We start from the raw sequence: 26,299 nt of genomic DNA, 5'->3' as shown, positions 1-26,299 counted from the left end.
TTCTCCACGCCTCCATCCAATAAGATAATACCTCTGTCACTGCCCCCTGGACCAATCAATCAATACCTCTGTCACTGCCCCTGGACCAATCAATCAATACCTCTGTCACTGCCCCCTGGACCATATCCAACCAATCAATGTTCTGAACATCCAATAAATACTCATGCTTAATGCTTCTCTTCAGTCCAGGCTTCAGTTCACCATGAAGGGTGCTTTGCTTCTCCTGCTGCTCTGTGTGTCTGCAGAGGCTGACGACCTCCGCTGGGAGGTCAATGAACTGTTCCAACAGCTGAAGAGCCAACTGGAAGGACAGACTGCAGGTCAGTTTACCTTTCAGCGGTGGTGGAGAAAGTACTCACATTTTTTTTTTGTACTTTTTCTTGAGAAAAAGTATCAATACTACAATGTAGAAATAGCCTACTCCGTTACAAGTGCAAGTCCAGAATTCAAAATGTACTTGAGTAAAAGTTTGATGTTTGAAAATAGCCTAGGTATAGAATAGGGCTAAAGTGGATTAATCTCTGTTTTATAATATAAACATTTATATCTGCAAAGTAACTAGTAACTAAAGTTTTCAAATAATTGTGGTAAAAGTGCAATATTTTGAGGTGTAGAGTAGAATAAAAGTACTAAAAACTGCAAATACTCAAGTAAAGTACAAATACCTCAAAACTGTACTTAAGTACTGTTGTACTTAGTTACTCTACACCACTGCCTTTCAGACTAGCCGCAAATTGCAACACTCTCCAATTTTTGCAATATGTCCCATTGGCAGCCAACGCATCCAAACAGTCTGATTGCGTTAAACCAGTCAGTGGATCTCAACCTGTGGGTCGGGACCCCCAAGGGGGTCCCCAAATTATTTTGGGGGGTCCCCAGATGATTAGCTTAATGGGAAACAAAACCAACTAAAAGTTTAAGTGCACATTTCTAAAGTGACAATTGATGGACTTTTTTTTAATTAATACCTATGAAATGACAAATTAAACATTGGCCAAATTGCCAAATATTAGAGGCAGAAATGTTGAAAATAGTAGATCTACATGCTCACAACGCCTCGCAACTATTTTCAGGCTACTTTTTAAATCAACTACAATTATTTTTTGACTAATATTACAAGACATACTGTACATTAAAGGAGTACTAGTCCTGTACCCGGGGGGTGTGTACAGTATGAGGGATTCAATGTAGGAGTCTCAGAAGTAATGTTGGAGCAGATCTTTATGCCCATATATGGTGGTCCATGTTGGAGTGCCCGTTGGGCAGATATTTATGCCCATATATGGTGGTCCATGTTGGAGTGCCCGTTGGGAGGATATTTATGCCCATATATGGTGGTCCATGTTGGAGTGCCCGTTGGGCAGATATTTATGCCCATACATGGTGGTCCGTGTCCAGGCCAGTCTGTGATGTCAGTACTATGACGTCAGAGTACCATGCAGACAGACGGTTACCATGGCGGCGAAACTGTGTAGTATCAGTGATGTCAGCATGCAGATGGTCAGACGGACGGACAAACGGACAGACATTCGCTAAATGAATAGTTAGATAGTACACCATTAGTAGTACGACATTTTATTTCACAAGACTTCTTGTTACTTAGGGGAGGCCATGAGGCTGGCTGTAGTTTCCTCCCCCTTGCTGACGTCAGCAGGGTTTAACACCATGGAGAATTGAGTTCACTAATATATATATACTAGAGGGTCGCGGCCCTTCGGCCGCTCACATCTAGTTAAAAAAATAATAATAATACAAAAAAAAAAAATTGGGGGGGGGGGGGGGGGGGGGAACTATTGTGGCGGAACTATTGTGCCGCAGCACGTTTCCGGTCGGACATATTTGACCGCCGGACGCACTTCTCGGAGGGGCTGCGCCCAAGAGGGCGATAGCAAGAGGGTGCAAAAGACCTGTACTTCCCGTTTCTGCATGACGTAGGGGAGACACCTTTTTAGGAGGCAGAAGCAGGTTGGAGTCTATTCATTTACAATGGGAGAGCTAACGTGAACACAGAGCAAAATAATAGTTCAGAAGCTATAGTCACTGAACTAAATATTGGACCAGATCATCACAAGCCACATAATATTAACAAAATTGTCATACTAAAGTGGCTTTTTTTAGCGACACAACTGAGAAAATCAACTTTATTATTGCTCTTTAGCTGTCCCAGCCAATAGCACCCACACACTCTCGCGGGATCTATAGCACCAGTAAACAGGACGTGTGCGAGATTTGCCGTCAGAGCCGGCGCCCACTTAGGAGTCTATTTGTAGGATTTGTGTACCATGTCGCACTCTAGTGGATCCAATGAGGATGAGCTATCTTCATTAATTAAATATCTTTGGCTGCGCTCTCTAGCACTTGGGTGACTGAAAATAAAAAACTACCACTACGCCTGCATTTATCGTTCATTTTGACCGTTATATTCTCTCCCTTTTTTGGCCAGGAGCGCAACACTTCCTCCCCCTGCTGCCAGCGGGGGTTCTATTGTCTTCCTCCCCCTGCTGCCAGCGGGGGTTCTATTGTCTTCAGAATTTGAATTAGCATTTCAATTGACCTCTCAAATAGGCCTACTCTCGCAGCGCAGCCCAGCATCCGCGCCGAGGGCGAGGCGCTTTGTATTATAGCAGACTAAATTGTTGAGTTTTGAAAGTCACTTTAAAACAGTTCGGTTTTGCATGCAGGAATAAATCAATGATCAGCGTCTTTGCGCACAGTGCGCCATGCAGTTTGAGTGGTTATAGACACGTTTGTTTATCCAGAAACATATCTTTTATGGCTTTGTTTTATTTACGGTTTGGGAGATTCAAGGCCAACACAGCAGGGCGCACCGCGCTATTGATTATGCGGTGAAAGGCAAGGTAATGTTATGTCCCGACATCACGCACGCATGCATGCATGAGAGAGAGAGATATGCATTATATCCATTATGTAAAAGAATGACGCTTTTATTTGTCCCCACAGTGTGAGAGAGATGTAACTCCTGTGAGCGTAAAATGAAACCAAATGGACCCGTACGGTTCCATTTGGCTTAGTTTTGTTCATTGACAATATAGGGTATTTTGTTACACAAATAGCCAATCTTCTACAAGCTCACAACGCCATACGAAGCGAAGTAAAAGAATTACGCCTTCATATGTCCCGATTTTCATTCGTATTAGCTATTATTAGACAACTCACAAAACCAGCCAATGAATCATGTTTAGGTAGGCTACTGTGATGGGGAGGCTCCCTCCATTCCGACATGTTGCCACTCCGACATGTCGCCACTCCGAAATTGACTTCTTATTGTCGGACATGTCGGAGTGGAGAGATTGAACCACTGTGATGTCCCGACATCACGCAGGCATGCATGCAGAGAGGGAGGGGAAAGAGAAAGAAAGAGAGCGCTCTCGATAGTTAAATATATATATAATAAAATAAGGTTCCATTTGCGCAAATTGGGCTCGGGAGAAAGAGAGAGAGGGAACGGTGTAGCAGAGATAGACAGAGCGAGGCAGAGAAATGATGAGAGAGAAAGAGAGATAATTCACATTCTCTTCACTCTGTAAAATGTTCACGTAGTGTTTTTTGCTTAGGCATGTAACAATGAAAAGCAAATGATTATCCATTAGAAATTAAACGTGCAGGACACAAGTGTCGGGTGCAGTGGTGAAAGTGGTTTGAAATTCTTGCCGGAACTGTCATAATTTGGCCGCGCGGCGAAGCTGCGCGGCCGGAAAAAAATTGGGAGGCTCTAATCCCCCAAAACCCCTGAAATGCATAGAAAACTGCATTTTGGGAGGCCCACCTGCTGCCCTTCTATAATAAAGCCTCTTCATATTGTTCATTGTTCCATACAGAAGGGTAAGCATATATATATATATTATTATTACCCTTATTATATTATTACCCATATTATTATTAATATTATATAGTTATCTAAAGTAACTAAGTACATTTACTAAAGTACTGTATTTAAGTACAGGTTTTAAGTATAGCCTAGCCTAGCCTACTTTACTGGAGTATTTCCAATACTTTTAATTCTACTCCACTACATTCCCAGATGCAGAATTGAATAATTTTGGTCTATTCTGCATTTATTGCCGCATGCAGGCATTGCAGGCACAGACACGAGTCCTCCTAGAGATGGGATTTATGGCTCTTTGAAGTGAGCCAGATCTCTGGGATCCGTTCCTTTCAAAGAGCCGTTCAAAAGACGTCGGCCTAGAAAGGAACGGCTCCCTACTGTGAACTGAATCATATCGTTCATTTCAAAGAGACGTTCAAAAGACTCGATTCGTTTGCGAACGTCCCACCTCTACCCGCTCCGTGTCAAACAAACACAAACAGACTGGATCACACTGACCTACACCCACGGGAATAATTTAGAAGCACTTTATCAGAAAATATAACTAGTAACACTTGTGTACTGTATGTTAATCTGACTTTAGTATAGGCTATTGTTTTCTTCCTGGACGTGCGTTTGTGGCAGGTTAATTAACATGGGATTTTGACAGCTGGCTTCTCCTCTTCTTAACGGAACGCCGTTCCGGCCCCAAATGTTTTAACGGAACGGGGGTTCCGGCCGTTCCGGCTCACTTTCACCACTGGTCGGGTGCCTATACTGTTTGGTCGGCACCCATGTCACCGTGACATGCGTGCCCGTCTAAAAGCCGTCTCCACTCGGACAGAACAGGCTGACTGCACCGGGAGGGACCGGTGCAGCGTGTGCCGTGTAGGCCTATCTATACAAGCTATTCATTTTGGCCGATAAATTATAGATCACCCAGTTGTTCTTTCTATGTATTATTAGCTGAAATGATGCTTAGCTTTTAGAAACACGCTGTACAGTGGCAGCAGCGTCGCACTTCTCCCGGTCATCAAGAGCATCATCTCCCCGCAAATGATTGCTCCTGCACGGCTAAAATAATAATAGGCCTACATTATATACACCATAGCGATTCTCATAATTAATATTATATTGATACTATTTATGAAATAAAACATTTCCAGGTAGTGGTTTTAATGTCTTTGCTAAGCTGACAGTGAAATGCAAATGATCCATTACCTTGAACAAAGGCGCACTCCGGGAGCGCTAAAGGTGTGAACTCTCTTAGGAGGGGGAGAACTGGGGGAGAGCGGTCTTTTCTGCCGATAATTACCGTCAGAGTGGTATAATTGTATTTTATTTCATAATTAGGAAACGTTTCAGAAGGGGAAAAAAAACGAGAACATATATCTTGAGTATTTAGGAAAAGTCATGGAAGGGGAAATTTCTGAGACCTTCACAGGGAGAGTTATTGCACTTTGAAATCTCAAAATCGGCCTGAGGGACCGGTTAGTCACCCGTGTGCTAGGGGCTGTGTGTGTGTGTGTGTGTGTGTGTGTGTGTGTGTGTGTGTGTGTGTGTGTGTGTGTGTGTGTGTGTGTGTGTGTGTGTGTGTGTGTTCTGGCTACGCCCCCCTCGGTTGTTGAAATTGGATCCGCCGGTCCCATAGCTGGGAATACGAGCCAATCACCGGTCACCATGGCAAGGGGGGGCCAATGATAGAGTTATGGGCGGTATTCCCTATGTCCTCCCTACCTACGTCTGATCTAGCTATGAGTTGAAGTGGATGTAAAGGGGGCGTGAATGGGCTTGGAAGTGGGATGCGGCAATAGGAGGAATGTAATAATAGATATATATATTTGGTATTTGTCACATTCCTAAGACAATAATTTACGGATGGAGACTCTAATGCATTTGGGTCCCCATCTGGAATCAATGGGGCTAAATTTACTATAATAAAATGTTCAAGTTTATTCAAACTCAAGTCTTCATGGCGTGAGTAATTAAAAAAAAAAAAGGAAAAAAAGAAAAAAACAGTGACATCATCATTAGGCAGATTCTTTTTTTTACAATAAATTTCAAAAGATATTTCCTTTTTTTATAAACGGCTTCCATTATAACATTGCAACTTTTCAGGAATAGAAAGCCTGTTGTTTCTGTCAGCTTGGATTCCCCATTGATGATGTCACTGATAGACAGGTTTCTGAACTGCCCACAGCCCTCCTATGAGACACAGAACAATTAGAAAAAAATTGTCCTATTTTATCATGAACATTAGTGAGGACTGGTTATATGAAGATAGGTGGAAAAGTGGTGAAGCCTTTAAGCAAAACATGTGAGTAATTTTTCCTCCACTTGATATGTTCTTTTATTATCCTGTCTTTTTTTTTCAGATATGGCTTCCAGATTGTCCGCGAGTGAAGTCAAGATGGAAGAGTTCCAGACCAAACTGAATGAGAGTGAAGTCAAGATGGAAGAGTTCCAGACCAAACTGAATGAGAGTGAAGCCAAGATGGAAGAGTTCCAGACCAAACTGAATGAGAGTGAAGCCAAGATGGAAGAGTTCCAGAAGCTACTGCAGGATCTGCAGAAACACAAAGGTATTGAGAATAGAAGAAACAAAATAAAAACAACACCTAAAAAGTCTGAACTGATGCTGTCCAGATTGACATTCCTCAGATTCACATAAAAACCGTGCACAAAAAGTAAGGAAACTTGACTTTCGATTAGTCTCCTTTGCAACAAGGTACAGCTTGTAAGCATCAGGCATTCGTGGAATGAGCAACACAGCTAAACGTGTGGGTAGCGCCGACCCAAACTTTGCCAAAATGGCCTTCAATACTGTTCTGTTGGTGTTCACCTTTGTTGCTTGGAGCATTGAAGATTGCACTCTCCCACAGTAATAAGGAAAAGAAAACAACACATATTGGCCATGTATAAACTTTATTAATGTTACACTCAGTGTCAGGGTCCCAACAGCTTGGCTCCTCCTCCTCATGCTGGTCACCAACCTGTGGGATGGCATCCCATTCCTCAACCAGGATGGTTGGTCACTCTAGCACGTACAGCTCGCCCAAGCTGATCCCACAAGTGTTCAACTGGGTTGAGGTCTGGACTCACGGCAGGCCATTCCATCCTCTCCACTCCCACATTCTGGAGGTTCTCTCTGATGATCCTGGCTCTGTGGGGGCGAGCGTTGTCAGCCAAACGTGCTACCCACACGTTTGGCTTTGTTCCATTCCATGAAAGTCTGTTGCTTACAAGCTGTACATCGTTGCAACTGTTTTTCATATAATTCAAAATAGTGGGAGATCTTTTCTATAGGTCTGAGGTCAAAAGTCAAAACACTAAAGTTGTTCCGCATGAGGATATGGATGTTGTACATGTAGTTCTAGAGTCTATAATGTGAATTATCTGGGTCAAACCCAGTGTATTGCTGCATGGTTTATGATTGCTTCTCCTTCTTACAGATGTTGAATTGGTGAAAGACGACCTGGCCAACCTGACTGACCGTTACAATCAGCTTCAGTCCAGATACGATAAAACCACTGAACAGAAAGAACAGCTTCAGACCAGATTTGATGAGCTTCAGTCCAGATACGATGAAACCACTGACAGCTATAAACAGTTGAACTCCACATGCAACCCAGTCACTGAAAATCCAGAAGACCGGAAGTGGAGGCTGAAGAGGCTGTGTGGTCAGTGAGACATCAGTGTTTTATTCTCTGTTACATCATGTTAATCATTTATCATTAATCTGAGCAAATGGAGAGAAGAAAATGCTGGCGTGACTGACTTTTTATTTTTAATTTTTTACTTTGTTTATTTCACGGGGCAAGATCATTAAGGTTGAATAGACTTTATTGACAAGAATGGAAGCATACAATATAGCAAGCAGCAGAGACATATGCGCAATATATATATAGCAATACGGTAGCATCCTATAGCCTAAGCAGCAGCATGAATATACAGCATAAACTAGACTACATGCGGAGCATCAAGATTGGCGATGGATTCGGCTAACGGATCATGTGCCGCGTCCACGATAAATGATTAAGCTATAATCATCTATACGTGACTGAAGCTCTCCGCGGTCACATGATCCGAGACCCCCAAAGAAGGAAGGACGGCGTCCTAACCCCCCAAAACACGTGTAGCAGGGTGGTATTTAGTAGATTGCCAAGACAACGCCACTTAGGGAGTTTCGCCCTAAGAGATAGTTATATTAAGAATGTAGCTAAAGGGAAACCACCTGGACATTAGTTACTCCCTGCAAGGTTCGTTGTACATATAGGGGTTTAATTAACCTAGGCAGAAACAGTGGTTATAAAGGTACAAAAGCTTTATTTAATTAAGGCATAATCATATCACAATCAATCAATAAAAAGGATCCGTCAAGAATAAAATATATATCAGTGAGTGTCAGAGAATATCACAGGTTGGGTGGTAGACTATACCAATCCCGAACTATGTTGGACCTGGCTCCTATAGAATACCATATCAGTGTCTCTTTGTCTACCGCCAAAGTAGAAGCATAAATCAACAATAAATCAAATCAAAGCAAATTCAAATAATACCAAAACCATGCGAATAATCAAACCAGAAACAAACTCAATTAATAACAAAAACAGGAAAGAATGGATTAACAAAATATAATAATAACAAAAATAAAGAAACAAAAGAAATACTATCAGAATAACAGAGGCGATTAAACTCAGAGTGACTTCATTGGGAACTAACCCGCGGGGGTTTCAACAGGTATGGCTCAATGAACAATTAGTCTATCTGTGGACTGTTCGCACCACCGTGCAGCGGTCATTCGTTGTGCGTGGGTTAGCGAACCCTCGGGGGCTTGCAACATGTATCCTAGATTAACGGCTATGGACGGCTCGCACCATAGTGCGCCTGTCGTCGTGACGGGTGAAGTTGTATACGGGCGTTCTTGTGTACCAATTGGAAAGAACCGGCGGCTGATTCGTAGCGGCCAGTAGCCAACATCAAGAGCGTGCAAAGCAGCAGTTGCGTCCTGTAAATAGAGACGCGGTGGCATTAGACCACTTAACCAATACAGTAGAATAGATCACTGAGAAAAGAGCAGAGAGACTAATATTAAACTCACCACTATTTGCAGAGGCAGAGCACACACGCTGTGCCCTTAACCAGGTAGCCAGGCAGGCAATACAGACACTGAAAGAATAAAGCCCCACGTTACATTTCTGTGATACCAAATGAACGTGTTATGCTGTGGAGAGGGAGGATACAACGTACCATTTAAGTGTGCTTCACTGGCACCACCGTGACGGTGACGGGGGCTCCCGAAGGAGACAATACAGAGGCTAGAGAGAAGGAAAAGCGACACGGGTTCAAGTTCACTGTCACAATGCAACACACAGCAATGTTGGAGCAGCCAGATGGAGAGAATCTACCTGTACAACAGCGACCGACAGGCATGCAGGTAGGGCAAACAACGTGAGCCCACCTGCGTGTCAAGATGACCAGGACTGCGGTCCAAACAAGCCGTGTGTGGCCACAAACAAACAACAGAGGATAGCGCGCGCCAAACACTGCTGCCTAAGTACCGCTGCCCATCAAACCCGCAGCACGGGGGAGGCGGGCATGAGGGCGGACCGAAGGAACGTCATCCTGCTACAATTCATCCCCCCTAATTGCGTCGTCGTCCCGACGAAGAATTCCCAAACGGAATTGTACCAACGCCCTGGGACTCTGAAATCTATGAAAAGCTGAGACAGCATGCGATGCTGCATCCGGTGCTCTATCCACGGCCTGTGGAAGGTGATACGGGTTGGAATGCTGTCCAGCTGTATGCCTCATGGTTCTCCGCTGGACCGCTTCCCGACTACCGCATGGCTCCTCATGTTGCGACAGTGGTCTAGGGAGTGGAAGTGCCCTCCTGGGCTCGACTAAGATGGTAGGTCCCGTCAAGTCCACAGGCACAACCGCAGATGGTTGCGAAGCCACCAGCTCAGTGGGGGCCGAAGAATGGTCATCGGATCCCCCACACTCTGGACTCACCTGTTGCTCACCGTCTCGCTCAACAATCCGTTCGTCCGTTTGAGCAACAGCAGAATCTCTTACTTGCGCATCCGGGCGTGCATCTGGCCTATCAGGCCCAACCGAACCGTTCTCCGGTTGGCCAAAAGGATGCCGGGGAACCCCTGCTAAGGGTACCGGTCGGGACTGGGGCCTTTCCGCGACCGCCAGGACCCAATCACCATCGTACTGGTCTTCACTCACCATAGCTGGTGGCCTCTCAGTCGGTTGATCGCTTGGGGGAGTAGTGACCGGGGATTCCCTCCCAAGCCGTGGCTTGAGAAGACTGCGGTGGACCCTCTTCACCTGATTTGGTTCGTCCACCGATACAATGGTGTATTGACCCCCATCAGATGTGGGCGCCCTTGTTACCCTATAGACCTCGGGATGCCACAGATCATGAATTTTATGGCGACCCCGCACCCCAAGGTCGCGAAGATACACCAACTGCCCTTCCTGTAAGGGCGGGTCACGGACCTTTTGGTCATGGTATGCTTTTCGGCGATCTGCCACAACCTTCAACCGATCCCGCGCTCCGTCAAAGGCAATCTGGAGCCGAGTCTGATGTTCAATGACCCAGTCGTTTACGCTACCTGCTACTGGTTCAGAAACTCTTCCCAACAAGAAGTCCACGGGTAGACGCGGTTCCTGGCCAAACATCAGAAAATAGGGGGTCTCACCCGTTGCCTGATGTGGGGTAGTGTTGTAACAGAAAGTCACCTGTGGGAGACAGTCAACCCAGTCCCTCTTTCGAGAAGGAGGCAGAGTCCGCAACAGATCATGCAGCGTTCTGTTGAACCGCTCACATTGGCCGTTGCCAGCCGGATGGTACGGGGTAGTACGGGACTTTTGGATTCCGTAAAGACCACAAAGTTGCTGAATGAGGGACGCCTCAAAGCTCCGGCCCTGGTCTGAATGAATGCGACCAGGGACCCCCAGTTTATAGAACCATTCTTTGACGAGGACCTGGGCGACAGTAGAGGCCCGTTGATCCCTTGTGGGAATCGCCAGTGTATACTTGCTGAACACATCAGTGAGGACCAAGACATTGTCCAACCCTGTCCGAGAGGGTTCCATGATAGTGAAGTCAATAGCCACAATCTCATTTGGCCGAGAAGCCAGCAAGTGGCCCATGAAACTTCGTGTGGCCGGTCGGGTGTTCTTGGCCACCTGACACCGTTCGCATTCTAAGCACCAGCGAGAGACCTCAGCGGACATACCGGGCCAATAGCACCGCTGCCGCACCAGTTCTGTGGTGCGCTGGACCCCCTGATGCCCATGGTCCTGATGCAACTGTGTCAAGACTTTTTCCCTCAGAGCTGCGGGCAAGACCAACTGGAGGAACTCCTCTGCTCCATCTGGACGGAACACCTTACGGTAGAGCACGCCTTCCCTCTCCACTAACCTATTCCATTGGCCAAGCAATGACCCTGCTGCCGCCGACAGTTGTTTGCGTTCCAGAGGTCCTGGACGTGTCCCCTGTCTCCAGTACCCTAGAGCCTCTTGAATAACCGGGTCAGCAGCCTGTAAGGTCTGCAAATCAGACAGGCTATGACCCGGCAATGCTGTAATGGTGGCCTGGGTAGCCAGGAACACTTGCTGCTGTAGCCCAGCCCTCTGAAGCTCTGTTGGGAGGGATATACCAGGAACCAGCCCCTGAAGTTCCATCGTCCCTCCTGGGTGCTGTCGAGACAGTGCGTCAGCATTTCGATTGCTCTTCCCTGAACGATACTTAATCTCGAAATTGAATGATGCCAATTCACTGGCCCAACGCTGCTCCACTGCACCGAGTTTGGCCGAAGAAAGGTGGGCAAGTGGATTGTTGTCGGTATACACCATGCACCGATGTCCCAGTAAGTAGTCGCGGAATTTTTCGGTCATGGCCCACTTGAGCGCCACAAACTCCAACTTCATGGAGCTGTAGTTGGACATGTTGCGCTCAGTGGGTTTAAGGCCGCGGCTGGCAAAAGCTACTGGACGCACCTTCCCCCCCTGCTCCTGGGAAAGGACAGCGCCCAATCCGCTATGACTGGCGTCTACCTCAAGTATGAAAGGTAAGGAGAAGTCAGCGTACGCCAAGACAGGTGCGGTTGTCAGCTTATTCTTCAAAGTCTCGAAGCTTAGCTGGCACTGCTCAGACCAGTGGGCAGAAAAGTTTTTGTCCGAGATTCTTCGAGTGGCCCTTTTGGCTTTCGTCCCATCCAGCTCTGCGGTAAGTGCATGCAAAGGGGCCGCTATTTTGGCAAACCCCTCCACAAAGCGACGGTAATAACTAGCAAAGCCCAAGAATGAACGCAATTCTGTGACAGTGGCCGGTTTACGCCATTCGGCAACAGCCTCGATTTTACCGGGATCTGTGGACACTCCCTTGCTGGAGATGACATGACCCAAGTACTGGACTTCGCTTTTGAAGAAAGCACACTTCGACAACTTGGCTTTCAAGTTCTCTCGTTGCAGTCGGCCAAGAACCACTTCCATCCGTTCCAGGTGCTGGGCTACAGTGGAAGAGAATATAACAATGTCATCAAGATAGAGAAGCAGGGTCTGACATTGCTGGTCCCCGAACAGCCGCTCCATCAGTCTCTGAAAAGTTCCGGGGGCATTGCAGAGCCCAAATGGCATTCGATTCCATTCGAAGAGGCCAAATGGGGTGCAGAAAGCGGTCTTATCTCGGTCCTTCTCAGCAACTGGAACTTGATTATACCCGCTGGTCAAATCCATAGCGGAGAACCAGCGAGCTCCAGCCAGGGCATCCAGGGACTCCTCTATCCGAGGCAGTGGGAATGCGTCCTTCCTCGTCCTGGCATTTAGCTGCCGGTAGTCAACACACATACGGAGACTACCATCTTTCTTCCTTACCAAGACTATAGGGGACGCGAACGGGCTGCTACTCTCCCGGATGACACGTGATTCCAGTAGCTGGTTGATGTGGTTCTTTGCTTCTTCGTATTCGGAGGGGGGTATGCGCCGATACCGCTGCCGAACAGGAGCCTCGTTGAGTAGTTGAATCTCATGAGAGATCAGCTCAGTGCACCCCAAGTCCCCATCATGGGTTGAGAATACCCCACTGTACTTCTGAAGCAGCTCTCTAGCAGGGCCCTGATCTTCACTGGGCAGGGCACCCAAATCAAGAGTCTCAATCTGCTCGTGTATGGAAGAAGACGCGGTTTGAGATGAGACAGTAGCTGTGACTACTTCAACTTCTGTAACGCCTGATGGCAAAGTGACCATGGTAGAGCTACTCACCTGGCCCACGATAGTACGAGGATAAAGCAGCACGTCTACAGTCCCTACGTTGACCACCGGGACGTAGACTGTGCCTCGAGTAATTGCCAGCAGAGCTGGAGAGGCCAGCAACCCTGCTGGTAAACCAGACTCTGGGGGCTCAAACAGAACAGACGTGGAAAACTGCTGCTCCATGCATGTTGCAGCCACCAGCTTCATCGTGCCCCCAGGGATGCGTTGAGCACGCCTACCGCGGACCTTAACTCTCCCAAAGTCGACCCTAACCGGTTGAGTTTCCGTCCTATGACACTGCTGTAAGGCCTTCACAATGGAACTGGGGGCCTGCAACACAGATGGAGTTTTAAAGAGAGCAGCCCCATGCTGGCCGAAGAGTTCCCGGTAGCGTCGACTAAGAACGTTCATCCCTAGAACCCCAGGAGCCTGGGATGCAAGCATATTTGGGGGATCATTGACGATTAACACCCCACATTTGGGAACAGACTTCCCACACAGCTCCACATCTAGCTCTAAGTAGCCAACATAAGGAATGGGAAGGCCGTTAGCCGCGCTCAGTCGTAGCCAATTGCAGGAGCGAAGGCGATCCTGACCCCACGGTTCAAAATGCTGCAGAAAGAAAGACTCTGTTATCGTAGATACCATGGACCCGGTATCAATTAAGCAGGGGACAGGTGTTCCACCCATGCAGACATCCAAGTGAGGACAGGAGGAAATCAAGCTGGATATCCTACTTGCCTCAGCGGGACCACTTAAGCCGATAAGGTCCCCACCCAAACTGTGGCTCAACAGTTCGGGGGGTGCCAGTTTTCCGCTGGTGCGGGAGCATGTCGGTCCCTACCCAACGGTGGACCAGCAGCAGAGTGGCGCTGGCCATAGGAAGAACGCCCTGAGACCTCACAGTCCCTGGCGAAGTGACCGGGCTGTTGACACCTCCAACAGGTCACCGGACCACTCCTGGGTGGGTGACTTGGAGGTTTTGTGCCTCTTAGGAAGGCCACAGTCTGTGTAAGATCGTTCAACTGCTCCTGTTGTCGCTTAAGCATATCCATTACCTCTCTAAATTCTGAGCTCTGTGGCGCGTCCCTGCTTACAGGACGTGCACCACCGTGAACAGCATACTGAGTGCCATAGGCTGCAGGAACGGAATTACTACGACCCCTCGCGCCCCCTGGCATGCCCTCCCGTTCCCACCGGATCGCTTCCTCTCGTATCTCCAACAGAGTACTGGTTGGACTACGACGCACTAATTGCTTCAATTCCCGTCTCAGGGAATTGTCCAAAACGTGTTCAGTAAACTGATCACGTAACAAGACCTCAGCATTTAACATGGTGGAAGGCGCACGCTGCTTGACCCTCTCCATCAAGCTCATGAGAGCGAGAGAGAATTCTTGTAGTGTCTCTCCATCTTGCTGCTTCCTGCAAAAGAATGCCTCCTGTAAAGCCACATAGGACTGTGAACACCCATATAAGTCTCTCAAGATGGCAATAATTTTGTTGGGATCCTCCCTCTCCACAGCAGGGCGATATTTTATCTCTTCTCGTGCCTCTCCCTCCAAGTGATCAAATAAAAAAAAAGCCTGGTCTTTGGTCGACAGATAGCGAGCGCGCATACAAGTCTGTGCCTCCTCGATCCATTCATTAATATTTACACTTGACTTGCCGCTAAAATACGGGCACTTTCTAACTGACGGCACAAAGACCAACCTCTCTGGTACGCTACCATTAGTATCACTTGAAGATTGTGCCACGGGGAGTGGAGCGGGCACCTCGGAGGCAGCATGACTAGAATGTGACTGTGAATCTCTCTGCTCCTCTCTCAGTGACTGATTCTCCACTCTGAGCTGTGTTAGCATCTCTTTGAGCTGCTGTAGCTCCGCCTCCATCATAAGTCAGAAAAATGTTCAACACTTACAATCAAATTGGGCGATACACAACCCAGGTCCTGGAACGGAAACTGGGGCGCCTGCTCGGGTGACCAAAGGGTCCTCTCCCGTCCAGTGACGCACACTGCTGCTTTGCTTTTAAAGGAAAAATGCTCGTTAACCAAAATACACACCCAATACCACAACTTCCCCCTCCACATAAACCTGTATTGTTCTTCAGATTTAAACAAAACAAGAACTAAACCCAAAACAAAAACAAAAAACTACCACAGAGAGAAAAAAAAATAAGAACAGACAGAAAGAAGGAGAAAAAAAAATAACCACGTTTCTGCCTTTAATTTGTACGATCCTGCCGACCCCGTCAAAATGTAGCAGGGTGGTATTTAGTAGATTGCCAAGACAACGCCACTTAGGGAGTTTCGCCCTAAGAGATAGTTATATTAAGAATGTAGCTAAAGGGAAACCACCTGGACATTAGTTACTCCCTGCAAGGTTCGTTGTACATATAGGGGTTTAATTAACCTAGGCAGAAACAGTGGTTATAAAGGTACAAAAGCTTTATTTAATTAAGGCATAATCATATCACAATCAATCAATAAAAAGGATCCGTCAAGAATAAAATATATATCAGTGAGTGTCAGAGAATATCACAGGTTGGGTGGTAGACTATACCAATCCCGAACTATGTTGGACCTGGCTCCTATAGAATACCATATCAGTGTCTCTTTGTCTACCGCCAAAGTAGAAGCATAAATCAACAATAAATCAAATCAAAGCAAATTCAAATAATACCAAAACCATGCGAATAATCAAACCAGAAACAAACTCAATTAATAACAAAAACAGGAAAGAATGGATTAACAAAATATAATAATAACAAAAATAAAGAAACAAAAGAAATACTATCAGAATAACAGAGGCGATTAAACTCAGAGTGACTTCATTGGGAACTAACCCGCGGGGGTTTCAACAGGTATGGCTCAATGAACAATTAGTCTATCTGTGGACTGTTCGCACCACCGTGCAGCGGTCATTCGTTGTGCGTGGGTTAGCGAACCCTCGGGGGCTTGCAACATGTATCCTAGATTAACGGCTATGGACGGCTCGCACCATAGTGCGCCTGTCGTCGTGACGGGTGAAGTTGTATACGGGCGTTCTTGTGTACCAATTGGAAAGAACCGGCGGCTGATTCGTAGCGGCCAGTAGCCAACATCAAGAGCGTGCAAAGCAGCAGTTGCGTCCTGTAAATAGAGACGTGGTGGCATTAGACCACTTAACCAATACAGTAGAATAGATCACTGAGAAAAGAGCAGAGAGACTAATATTAAACTCACCACTATTTGCAGAGGCAGAGCACACACGCTGTGCCCTTAACCAGGTAGCCAGGCAGGCAATACAGACACTGAAAGAATAAAGCCCCACGTTACATTTCTGTGATACCAAATGAACGTGTTATGCTGTGGAGAGGGAGGATACAACGTACCATTTAAGTGTGCTTCACTGGCACCACCGTGACGGTGACGGGGGCTCCCGAAGGAGACAATACAGAGGCTAGAGAGAAGGAAAAGCGACACGGGTTCAAGTTCACTGTCACAATGCAACACACAGCAATGTTGGAGCAGCCAGATGGAGAGAATCTACCTGTACAACAGCGACCGACAGGCATGCAGGTAGGGCAAACAACGTGAGCCCACCTGCGTGTCAAGATGACCAGGACTGCGGTCCAAACAAGCCGTGTGTGGCCACAAACAAACAACAGAGGATAGCGCGCGCCAAACACTGCTGCCTAAGTACCGCTGCCCATCAAACCCGCAGCACGGGGGAGGCGGGCATGAGGGCGGACCGAAGGAACGTCATCCTGCTACACACGCAACGCTCCGAATCCATGAGCAGTCTTAACCGATCGGTGAAGATGGCTTAGCTTCCGCGGTCCTAACAGCCTGAACACAGCTTTGTGAACAGAAGCGCGAAATAACTAAACTGACAACTATAGCAAACTGACAACTATAGCATACATTTGCTATGCACCCCAGTACTCAGAAAACGGCTCCTTTAAGAAGCCTGGCTTGTGCAGCAACCTATTAATTTAATTAAACTCTCCCCCTTCCCAACACACCTTGCTTTGCAGAAGAGAACGCCATAAAACGAAGGGCTCTGTCCCTCCGCGAGACGTACTTCTTTTAGCGATTACTGCTGAGCTGAAGCAATTGAAATATGTACTGACTAACTCTGAACTCTAGAGCGCTATTGTATACTAGAACGAGCAAGCAGGGAATACGCGGCAGTACCAAAAGTATTAAAATTTAGCAGCTTGCCTAAAGCCAACCAATGATAAGAAAGGTAGCCTTAGTGAACTTTTTAGCGGTGCTAAAGTGGACATGAGCAACTAGAAATAACACTAATTAAAGACCTGTGAAGCGCAACAGAGCAGCACGTAAACATGCAACATCAGGGGCGGGTGCCCCGATTAAACGCAGCAGCAGCAGCATAGTGAAACCCTATGGAACAACCCTGCTAATAGTGCCTGCAGCACTATTAGCATCAGCAGCAGAAGCGTTAACTGAAGCGCGTCCAACTCCAGCTTGGAACCATCACGCTTCGGACAGTCCTGTGTTGTGTGTGCTTGATAGCTGGGTGTGCAGGATCGGGCCGCAAATCTGGCAGCTCTCTCCGGGGGTCGTGTGACGAGGACGTCGGGCAGACAGCCCGGTGTTCAGCATGGACATGAAAGGACAGAAGGGAGAGTTAGTTCTGCGACTGACACTGGTGTACCTTCCCTGATTTGACTGCGAGCTGCAGACTTCAGAGGCCATGTGCTAGTCACATCTTAAGCCTGGCCTTGGTGACCGCATATGCTTGCTGCAGAAAATACAATCTTAGCTTTAGCTGACCATAACAATGAAACCACGCCTAGGGTCGCTGACTTTTAGGATCACCGAGAAATTTTCGCAGCCCACAGAGCACTCTGCTGCAGAGTCTGCTGCTGCACATATAAGAATCTCCACGAGATACACGACTTGACCTTTAAAGGCAAGCTATGCAAGCCTAGAGAGCGGCTAAAGCCCAACATTCAGTACAAGTAAGTCGCTGCTATGTAACTATGATTGCCTATTATTAGCAAGCTTAGAGAGCGGCTGAACGCTCACAGAATCGAACAAGCAAATGCGTTGCCATTTACCTGCTAGAGTGTGGCTCCTCAGGGCATCTGGGAAAGCTGCAGCTGGCGAGAGGAATGGAGTTCCCACCGCTGGTGCTGAAACTGCAGCTTCCCATGTTCCCTTGCGACCTGGCGGTGACGACGGTCACAGCCTGACAGCGCCCCCGGAAGATGGGCCGGCACCACAGGCTTCCAGCACGACGCAGCGCTGGTTCATGCTCATGGTAGCAGCAGTAATAGCATTAACTGATGCTGTAGCGGCTGGACGGGCAGCCGGACGGGAGGGCCGACAGGCAGGTGGGAAGGCAGGCAGGCGGGCTGGCGGGCAGGCGGGCGGGCGGGCAGGCTGGCTGGCAGCTCATGGTAGCGGCAGAGGTAGCGGAAGCTGCAGTTGGCCCTCTCCAGTGCTAACCGACTCCTGACTGGTCTCATGGAATTATACAGTAGTGGACGAAACTATAAAGATAAACATGTTAGCAGAAAACACTCAGCCGCTGCAGCGCGACGCTGCCATGATGACATGCTGTAGCAGCCGCTATGCAGCAGCTCCAGCAAGAAGCTGACAGGACACACATGATGTTAGCAGCAACATGTAGCAGCCGTGGCCCGAAGCTATAAAGAAAACGCGATTTAGTGGAACATGTAGCCGCTTTAGCATAAAGCTGCAATGCTAACCTGATGCCGTGTCAGGGGCAGGGTTTCCTGCAGCACTTTACAGGCCAGGCGCCCCGCCCGGCCTGAAAACCCCCCCGCCCCCCCAAGGGTCTAAAAAAAAAAAAAAAATTTTTTTTTTTTTTTTTCAAAAAAACTTTTTGGACCTCCAACAATGTACTAGGCATGATCGCGATCGCGAAATTGCATGTTTAACCCCCATACCAACCCTATCTTTCAAACATGGCAGCCATGTGAAGTTACTTGTGCCTCACTGGCAGAGCAGCGCATGCAGCTGCTTAATTGACGGTCGTTAACTTCTTTTGAAGTTCTCTGAGAGCCGAGCCTAGGTCAACTTGACAGTGACACAGCTGCACAGCGAGTCGTAGATTGCGTAGAGAGAGAGAGAGAGAGAGAGAGAGAGAGAGAGAGAGAGAGAGAGAGAGAGAGACCTCTTCTCATTTACTCACAACGAAGTAAAGTACAAATACCTGAAAATCTCCTTTGTACAGTATAAGTACAGTAGGCTACTTAAGTAAATCTACTTAGTTACTTTACACCAATGTTGTTTTTTTACTGTGCTGTAGACTTCTATTTATATGGCACGAGTGCTGGTTGATTAACCTGGGGGAAAAAAAAACAAGTTACACTGTCCTGTGAAAAACGTAGTTATTCAATGTTGAATAAATGTGGATGATAGCATGTAGTTGTGTTTTCCGTCATCATGGGCACTTTCATGTGTTTTTATAGGGCAAAAATAAGAATTAATATTAAAAATTAAATGAATTAATTACTCGAATTCATTAATTAATTATCAAAAAATGTCGGCGCACGCGCTTTGCGCGTGCGCCATGAGATCCCCCCCTGGTCAAGACTTTTTCCTGCAGGAAACCCTGAGGGGGCATGCCGCAGCTCCGGCCTGGAGCTGTAATGATAAATATGTTAGCAGAAAACCTCAGCAGCTGCAGCGCCATGCTGCTATGGCGACCTGCTGTAGTAGCAGCTATGCAGCAGCTCCAGCACGAGCTGAAAGGATAGAAATTATGTTAGCAGTTAGACATGTAGCAGCCGCAGCAAGAAGCTATAAAGTAAAACACGATTAGTGGAACCTGTAGCCGCTTTAGCATAAAGCTGCCATGATAACCTGATGACGTAGCCGTGGGCCTGCAGCCACTCCGGCCTGGAGCTGAAATAACAAACAAGATGTTAGCAACCAACAAGTATTAGCTTTAGCATGAGCTGAAAGAAAACATTATGCAGCATTTTTCCAAGCATCAGCCTTAGCTGTAATAATTAGCAGTTATGATAGCACGCAGCCGCAGTTTGAGTGGAGCTAACAATAGCTGAAACTATAAGAGACATTATAGTATCTGACTGTAGCAGCGGCAACAAGAGCCACTAGCACCATGTGACCATTTTAGCCTCCAAGATAGCAGCGCAACGGATAAGGAGAAATCCTGGATATGAACAAGATGTTACGACAGTCATGTAGCAGCTTAAACATGAGCTGTAAACCAGCACTGAAGCCAAGTGCCGCGGCTACGGAAACACCACTAGAACATACAGTGTGCTATGTGACCCAAACTATAACCTTAGTTTGAAACAAATTTTAAAATTAAATCCCTTTTACTTCTGATACACTGGTAGCAGCTTTAACATGCAGCAGTAACGATAACTTGATGGTGTAGCAGCGGACCAGAAGTGCTTTAGCCGGGAGCTGTAATGACACAAATAATTTAGTATCAGACATGTGGCAGCTGAGCATGAATAAGCATGGTGTCAGCATCCTACAAGCGGTAGCATCAGTTGTAATTATTAGCGGCAATTACAACAGCATTAGCAGCTTGGGTAGAGCTAGCCTCAGACGGAACCACGGAGACATGACAGTATCCAACTGCGGCAGCAGCAACAATTTGCCTATTTTACATAGCATTTAATATAGCAGAACTGCTGACAACTTAGAACTTATCAAACCCTGACTAAAAGCTTGCGGTGCGAGGAAGCTGATGAGCTGCAGCTGATGGATGCTGAAACTGAAAGAGAATGTTTAGCTGGAGCTACCGAGCATTTAGAGAAGACTACGATTCCCTGCATGCACTAGCGGGTTCAACTGGTGACGTCAGGACAGACAGGCACGAGTGCGTTAGCGGAAGCAAAACATTGTTTGCACGTAACTGTGGCACCTATGCTTGCGCCCTGATGAACTACTGATGAAGCAGTAGTTAGAAGTAGACCTCAGCCGTGTTTACCACAACAACGAACCCAGCATTTATGCCATAAGCCTTGCCTTGAACCCAGCCTGGACAGCCGCTAATCTTTAGCAACGTTAGCGAAGCCCATAAGCACCTTTAAATTAGCTTTAGCAACAAACACTTGACATGCTAGAGAACTACAAATCCCATCCCCAGCGCTTAGTATGCGCTGACGACGCCATGCCGTAAACCATCGCTTGACGTGAACTCGGCAGGCTAGCTCGGATGCTAGGTGAATGCTGCCGATACCTACAAACAACCTACCAACTGAATCCTCCTGGCGGAATTCATTACTGCTACGGGGCCGCGGCCCGCCGCTCTGTGCCTTGGCGTGGCTAGCACGTTGTTTTACCAGCTAACAGCATCCTTACCGAAGTAGCCGGCCAACAATAGCCACCGGCTATGTTGCTCCACGCTAGCCGATACGGCCCGCGCAGTCGCAAAACACTGTCGCTATTATCGACAAACCCAACGACTGAGATTACATTAACTCATGGTAGCCCAGAAAGCCCACCGGGGCACGAGTAGTTAGCATTTAGCCCGTAGCCACAGCCAACTTTCTATGATCCTGAGTTTACCTTTAGCCACGTTAGCAAAGCCCGTAGCACCTTTGAATTAGCTTTTAGCCACAAACGACTGAAGTACAGAATTCAGCTAGGCACCAGCAACGTTAGCAAGAAATATGGACCTTGAAACAGTAGTTAGAATTCAGCGATTACCAGAAAACAATCTCAAACTTCCCATACAACCTGGCCAAGATCACAGCTTCTTGGTTTGGCAGCTAAGAACATGAATTAGGCGATAGTAAATAGCGGAAACAGCCAGAAATACTCAGCCAAGTTTGGGCACCCTCTCCTCGCAGTGGGCAGCAGCACAGCTACCTGCAGCCACAAGTGTGGCACCTGAGTGCCTCCTGCAGCGCTGAGTTTAGCAACTGAAGCACTGCAGGGTTAGATACCCTAGATATACTCTGAGTGGGGGGGGGCGGAATATAATACTCCGCCCACCTGGGGGCGCGCGCCAACCTCTTAAATCTCACCCCCCGAACCTGCTCCGTCATTCTTCCTGCGCCTAATTTTATTTTCAAATGAAGCATTTAAGGCAATAAAGTGCTACAATAATAGCAGTAGCAGCTTTTTTTGTACAAACATCAAATATACAACAAGTGATACAAGGATTGCATTTTCACCCAAAACAACAATAAGAAATATAGGATAACTTTATTCTTTTTGTTTTTAGAGACTGGTGGTTTTACATACGATGATCTTGATGGAGTGTGTTACTACCTCTCTGCATCTACTGAGAAGAAAACCTGGGGTGAAAGCAGACGATTCTGTAAAACCAGACAAGCTGACCTGATGATTGTGAACAGCCAAGAGAAACAGGTGTGTGTGTGTGTGTGTGTGTGTGTGTGTGTGTGTGTGTGTGTGTGTGTGTGTGTGTGTGTGTGTGTGTGTGTGTGTGTGTGTGTGTGTGGTGTTGATTTTGTCAGCACATTTTGATCTTTGTCTAGTTTTATTTGATGAAAATGTCATTATATTTAGTCTTAGTTTTAGTCATTATAGCTTGTTTTTTGTGTAGTTATTTTCTGTTTGTCAATAAACAAAGGATACCAAAGAATATATATATATATATATATATATATATATATATAGACCCTGTGGCAGACCTAAGACCAGATGGAAGGATTATATCTCCAGACTGGCCTGGCTCGGTATACTCCCAGAGGGAGTGGAGGAAGTTGCGCAGGATAAGGAAATCTGGAAGTCTCAGTTGGAACTGTTACCCCCGCGACCCGATTCCGGATAAGCGGTTGAAGATGGATGGATGGATGGATATATATATATATATATTATAGCTGGGCCGATATCAGCGTTAAAAATATTGTGCAGTAAAAAATATCGTTAATCGCTATTCTCAAAGTTGGGTCTGGGAGCTGGATCTACATAGTGAGCAAGCTATGAATTTCACTTTGATATTTTTGATATTTTGCGCGGATGTATTGTCTTGGCAGCGGCTCCGTGGACCCCCGGCTCTTTTCACAAAAAACAGCGTAGCTCTGGAACGCCTGGTCGTGGAGGGGCTAAAGTCTGTCTGTTCACTTCAATGTGCATGTTAATGTCACACTGTCATTGGCTGCACCTGTGTGCTGTGCTAGTTTTGATAATGAGACTTCAGCTTTCCTATATTCAGTTGCCCTAAAAAGTTTGTTTTCAAGCCTTTCATGTTTTGACTGCTGTCATTACCAACACACAACGAGTTGCATGCATGTCCAATGCTTCCCAAAGGAGACCTCGACAAGACCAAGGTTGTTTGCACCTTGAGCTTCATGTTTAATTGAATAAACAGAACCCCGTTCTCAAGGACTTACTTCTGGTCATTATTTATGAAGCACACACATATTTTGAATGCCTTTGGCAGACTTCAAATGAGCCATTTTAATCGCGATTAATCACAATTAACTCCAGGATCGGAGTGCGATTAATCGCGATTAAAGAAATGAATCGTTGCCCACCTCTAAAACTTACTGATTGTAGCTTTAAGTAACCACAAGCTTTTCTTCCAGGACCTTGTTGACCTTGTTGTTCACAGCGGCACCCATGTGTGGATTGGTTTGACTGACAGAGACACAGAAGGATCCTATAAATGGGTTGATGGAACAACAACTGTGACCTCACCAACGTAAGACTTTACCTTCATTAATAATAGGCTAATAATAATGATAATAATAATAATAAATGTGTTAAATAATGACAAATATTAGTCTACAGCCTATATTCTATAGGGCAGGGGTTCCCAAACTTTTTTTGTCTCAGGGCACCCCATGAATATTCTTTCTCATCCGAGACACGCACCCTTACATTATATCATCATTGTCGGGTGGAAACCTTGTCCAAAACCTTCTCTTTTTGAGTTATTATTTTAAAAACGATTTAAAATAGTGAAAATAGCCGATCTAGAAGCACACTGCTTGTAGATGGGCTATTTTCACTACTTGTGTGACACTTTTGTATGATGAAGTAGGGCTTTTATTTTACCAAAAAACATAGACATTTGAAACTTGGAGATACAAGGTTTTTGCCTGACAGTGATGATATTGATAATTTTCACTCCCAGCACCTTATATTTATAGCATATTTTAGCGATTATGTTTTGAGGAAAACATTGAGATAATAGCCATTTTGGTTAGATCTGACTGAAGATAACTTTGTACTTCAAGTTTAAATTCATACTAAATTATCATTATAAAGTAAATTCCAAATATTATCGAATTATCTCGCGGCACCCCTGGACTGCCATCACGGCACCCCAGGGTGCCCCGTCACCCACTTTGAAAACCCCTGTTCTAGGGTGATGCGGCGACTAGATATGAGCCTCTAGAACATTTAGGATAGGAAAAATATATAAATTAATTAACCACTTAACCACTATTTCAAATTGGGGTATTTTTTTGTTTGTTTCATACTTGAAATGCATATCGGTTCTTAATATCGGTTATCGGCCTCTTTGATCACAACAAATCGATATCGAGATCGAATATGAAAATCCCATATCGGTCAACCCCTAGTATATATCAGAACAAATGGTCCCAGGATATATTGCACAAAAACCAAAATTGAGAACATTTGTTATGATAAAAAGCAGTTATGCTTGTGAAAAGCATGTGAAAACATGAAAACATGTGAGGTATATTTATTTTGTTTTGGCATTTTCTTTTCTTTTCTTCCTTTTTCTTTTCTTTGTATTATTATTGTTGTGCAGTCTCCAATCTCCAGTGATTGAATGTGGTATTGTTTATTCATGTTTGGTGTCTTATAATCCTTAGTCTTGGAGGATTTAACTTGATATGTGGGCTTTTGGAGACATAGGTAACCCCCTCCATTTTTGCCTCTGGTTACCCATACTTGTAGCCTGATTTCAGACTCAGCGCTGGAGCTTGAGTCTGACATTGTCCCCATTGTAAGCGATTTCTCAAACTGGTTCACAGCTTTAAAGGGTCCCTGATTCGCTTGTCTCGTTAGACCCACCCCCACCTCCGAGGCTCTGACTCTCATTGGCCTGGTACTGCCTTATACCAGAGAAACTATAGGTTCATATTACAACACCAGACCAAGAGAAGCAGTCCGCTCAGAGAGTGGGCGGGTCTATGGTCTGGAGCCAGGCAACCATACTTGTACAACTTCCTTCTACTCAGATTCTGAGCTGGGCTGACTTCCGGCCCAGAGATATAAAGGTTTCTGCCCAGAAGTTCTTCTCGCCCCCCTAGTGAGGAAAAAAAGAACTTCTGGGAACTCAAATTATATAATCCCATAAGGGATGGGTCTTTTTGACAAGACACGGAAATAAAAATTCATTCATTCATTCATTCACACACACACGCACGCACGCACGCACGCACGCACGCACGCACGCACACAATTTGTGTGTGCAGACAGACAGTTGGTGTACAATCAGTTAATGTACACAGACGATTAGATGACAGACAGACAGACAGACAGACAGACAGACAGACAGACAGACAGACAGACAGACAGACAGACAGACAGACAGACAGACAGACAGACAGACAGACAGACAGACAGTTCGTTTATATCTAAATAGTATCTACATTATCATTTGAGGTCAGGATTAAACTCTTTTTCACAATATGTTCATCTATAGTAACATGACCCAAATGGAGATTCCAGGGTTTAAGGAGTTAAAAAATAAACATTTAAAGATCAAATAAATCATTGTAAATGTATTGTAATGAATGACATGTTGTTTATTTCTACAGGTTCTGGTATCCTGGTTACCCTACAGACAAAGGAGACCATGACTGTGTTGGCTATGCTAATAGTGGAGGGTCTAATAGAGGATGGTATGACTATACATGTTCTTACTCTTACCGTTGGATGTGTGAAAGAGTTGTTCAGTGAAACCTCATGGTCACTGTATCACCTCTGTACTGAAACATGGATTAATATCATTGTTTAATAAACACTGAAACATGGATTAATATCATTGTTAAATCAACACTGAAACATGGATTAATATCATTGTTAAATCAACACTGAAACATGGATTAATATCATTGTTAAATCAACACTGAAACATGGATTAATATCATTGTTAAATCAACACTGAAACATGGATTAATATCATTGTTAAATCAACACTGAAACATGGATTAATGTCATTGTAAAATCAACATTGAAACATGGATTAATATAATTGTTTAATAAACACTGAAACATGGATTAATATCATTGTT

General features: G+C 45.8%; 1 protein-coding gene across 1 annotated transcript; it reads left to right on the top strand.

The window, feature by feature from the left end:
* LOC308281872 (uncharacterized protein) lies at nucleotides 1-26,299 on the top strand. The gene is made up of 6 exons (XM_080722202.1): nucleotides 1-320; nucleotides 6,202-6,408; nucleotides 7,279-7,506; nucleotides 22,285-22,430; nucleotides 23,612-23,727; nucleotides 25,823-26,299. The coding sequence occupies exons 1-6, from the start codon at nucleotides 164-166 to the stop codon at nucleotides 25,962-25,964; spliced, it is 996 nt and encodes a 331-aa protein (XP_080578328.1). The 5' UTR covers nucleotides 1-163; the 3' UTR covers nucleotides 25,965-26,299.

This window comes from Nannobrachium achirus (assembly GCF_963921795.1).
Source record: "Nannobrachium achirus genome assembly, chromosome: 3".
NCBI lineage: Eukaryota > Metazoa > Chordata > Actinopteri > Myctophiformes > Myctophidae > Nannobrachium > Nannobrachium achirus.
Note: the sequence above shows the minus strand (reverse complement) of the source record. Positions and strands in the feature narration are given on the sequence as shown.

Coding starts and splice junctions, on each gene's coding strand:
- LOC308281872 (XM_080722202.1), top strand. CDS start 164: ATGCTTAATGCTTCTCTTCAGTCCAGGCTTCAGTTCACCATGAAGGGT. Junction 6,409..7,278: donor GGATCTGCAGAAACACAAAG/GTATTGAGAATA, acceptor TCCTTCTTACAG/ATGTTGAATTGGTGAAAGAC. Junction 22,431..23,611: donor TGAACAGCCAAGAGAAACAG/GTGTGTGTGTGT, acceptor CTTTTCTTCCAG/GACCTTGTTGACCTTGTTGT.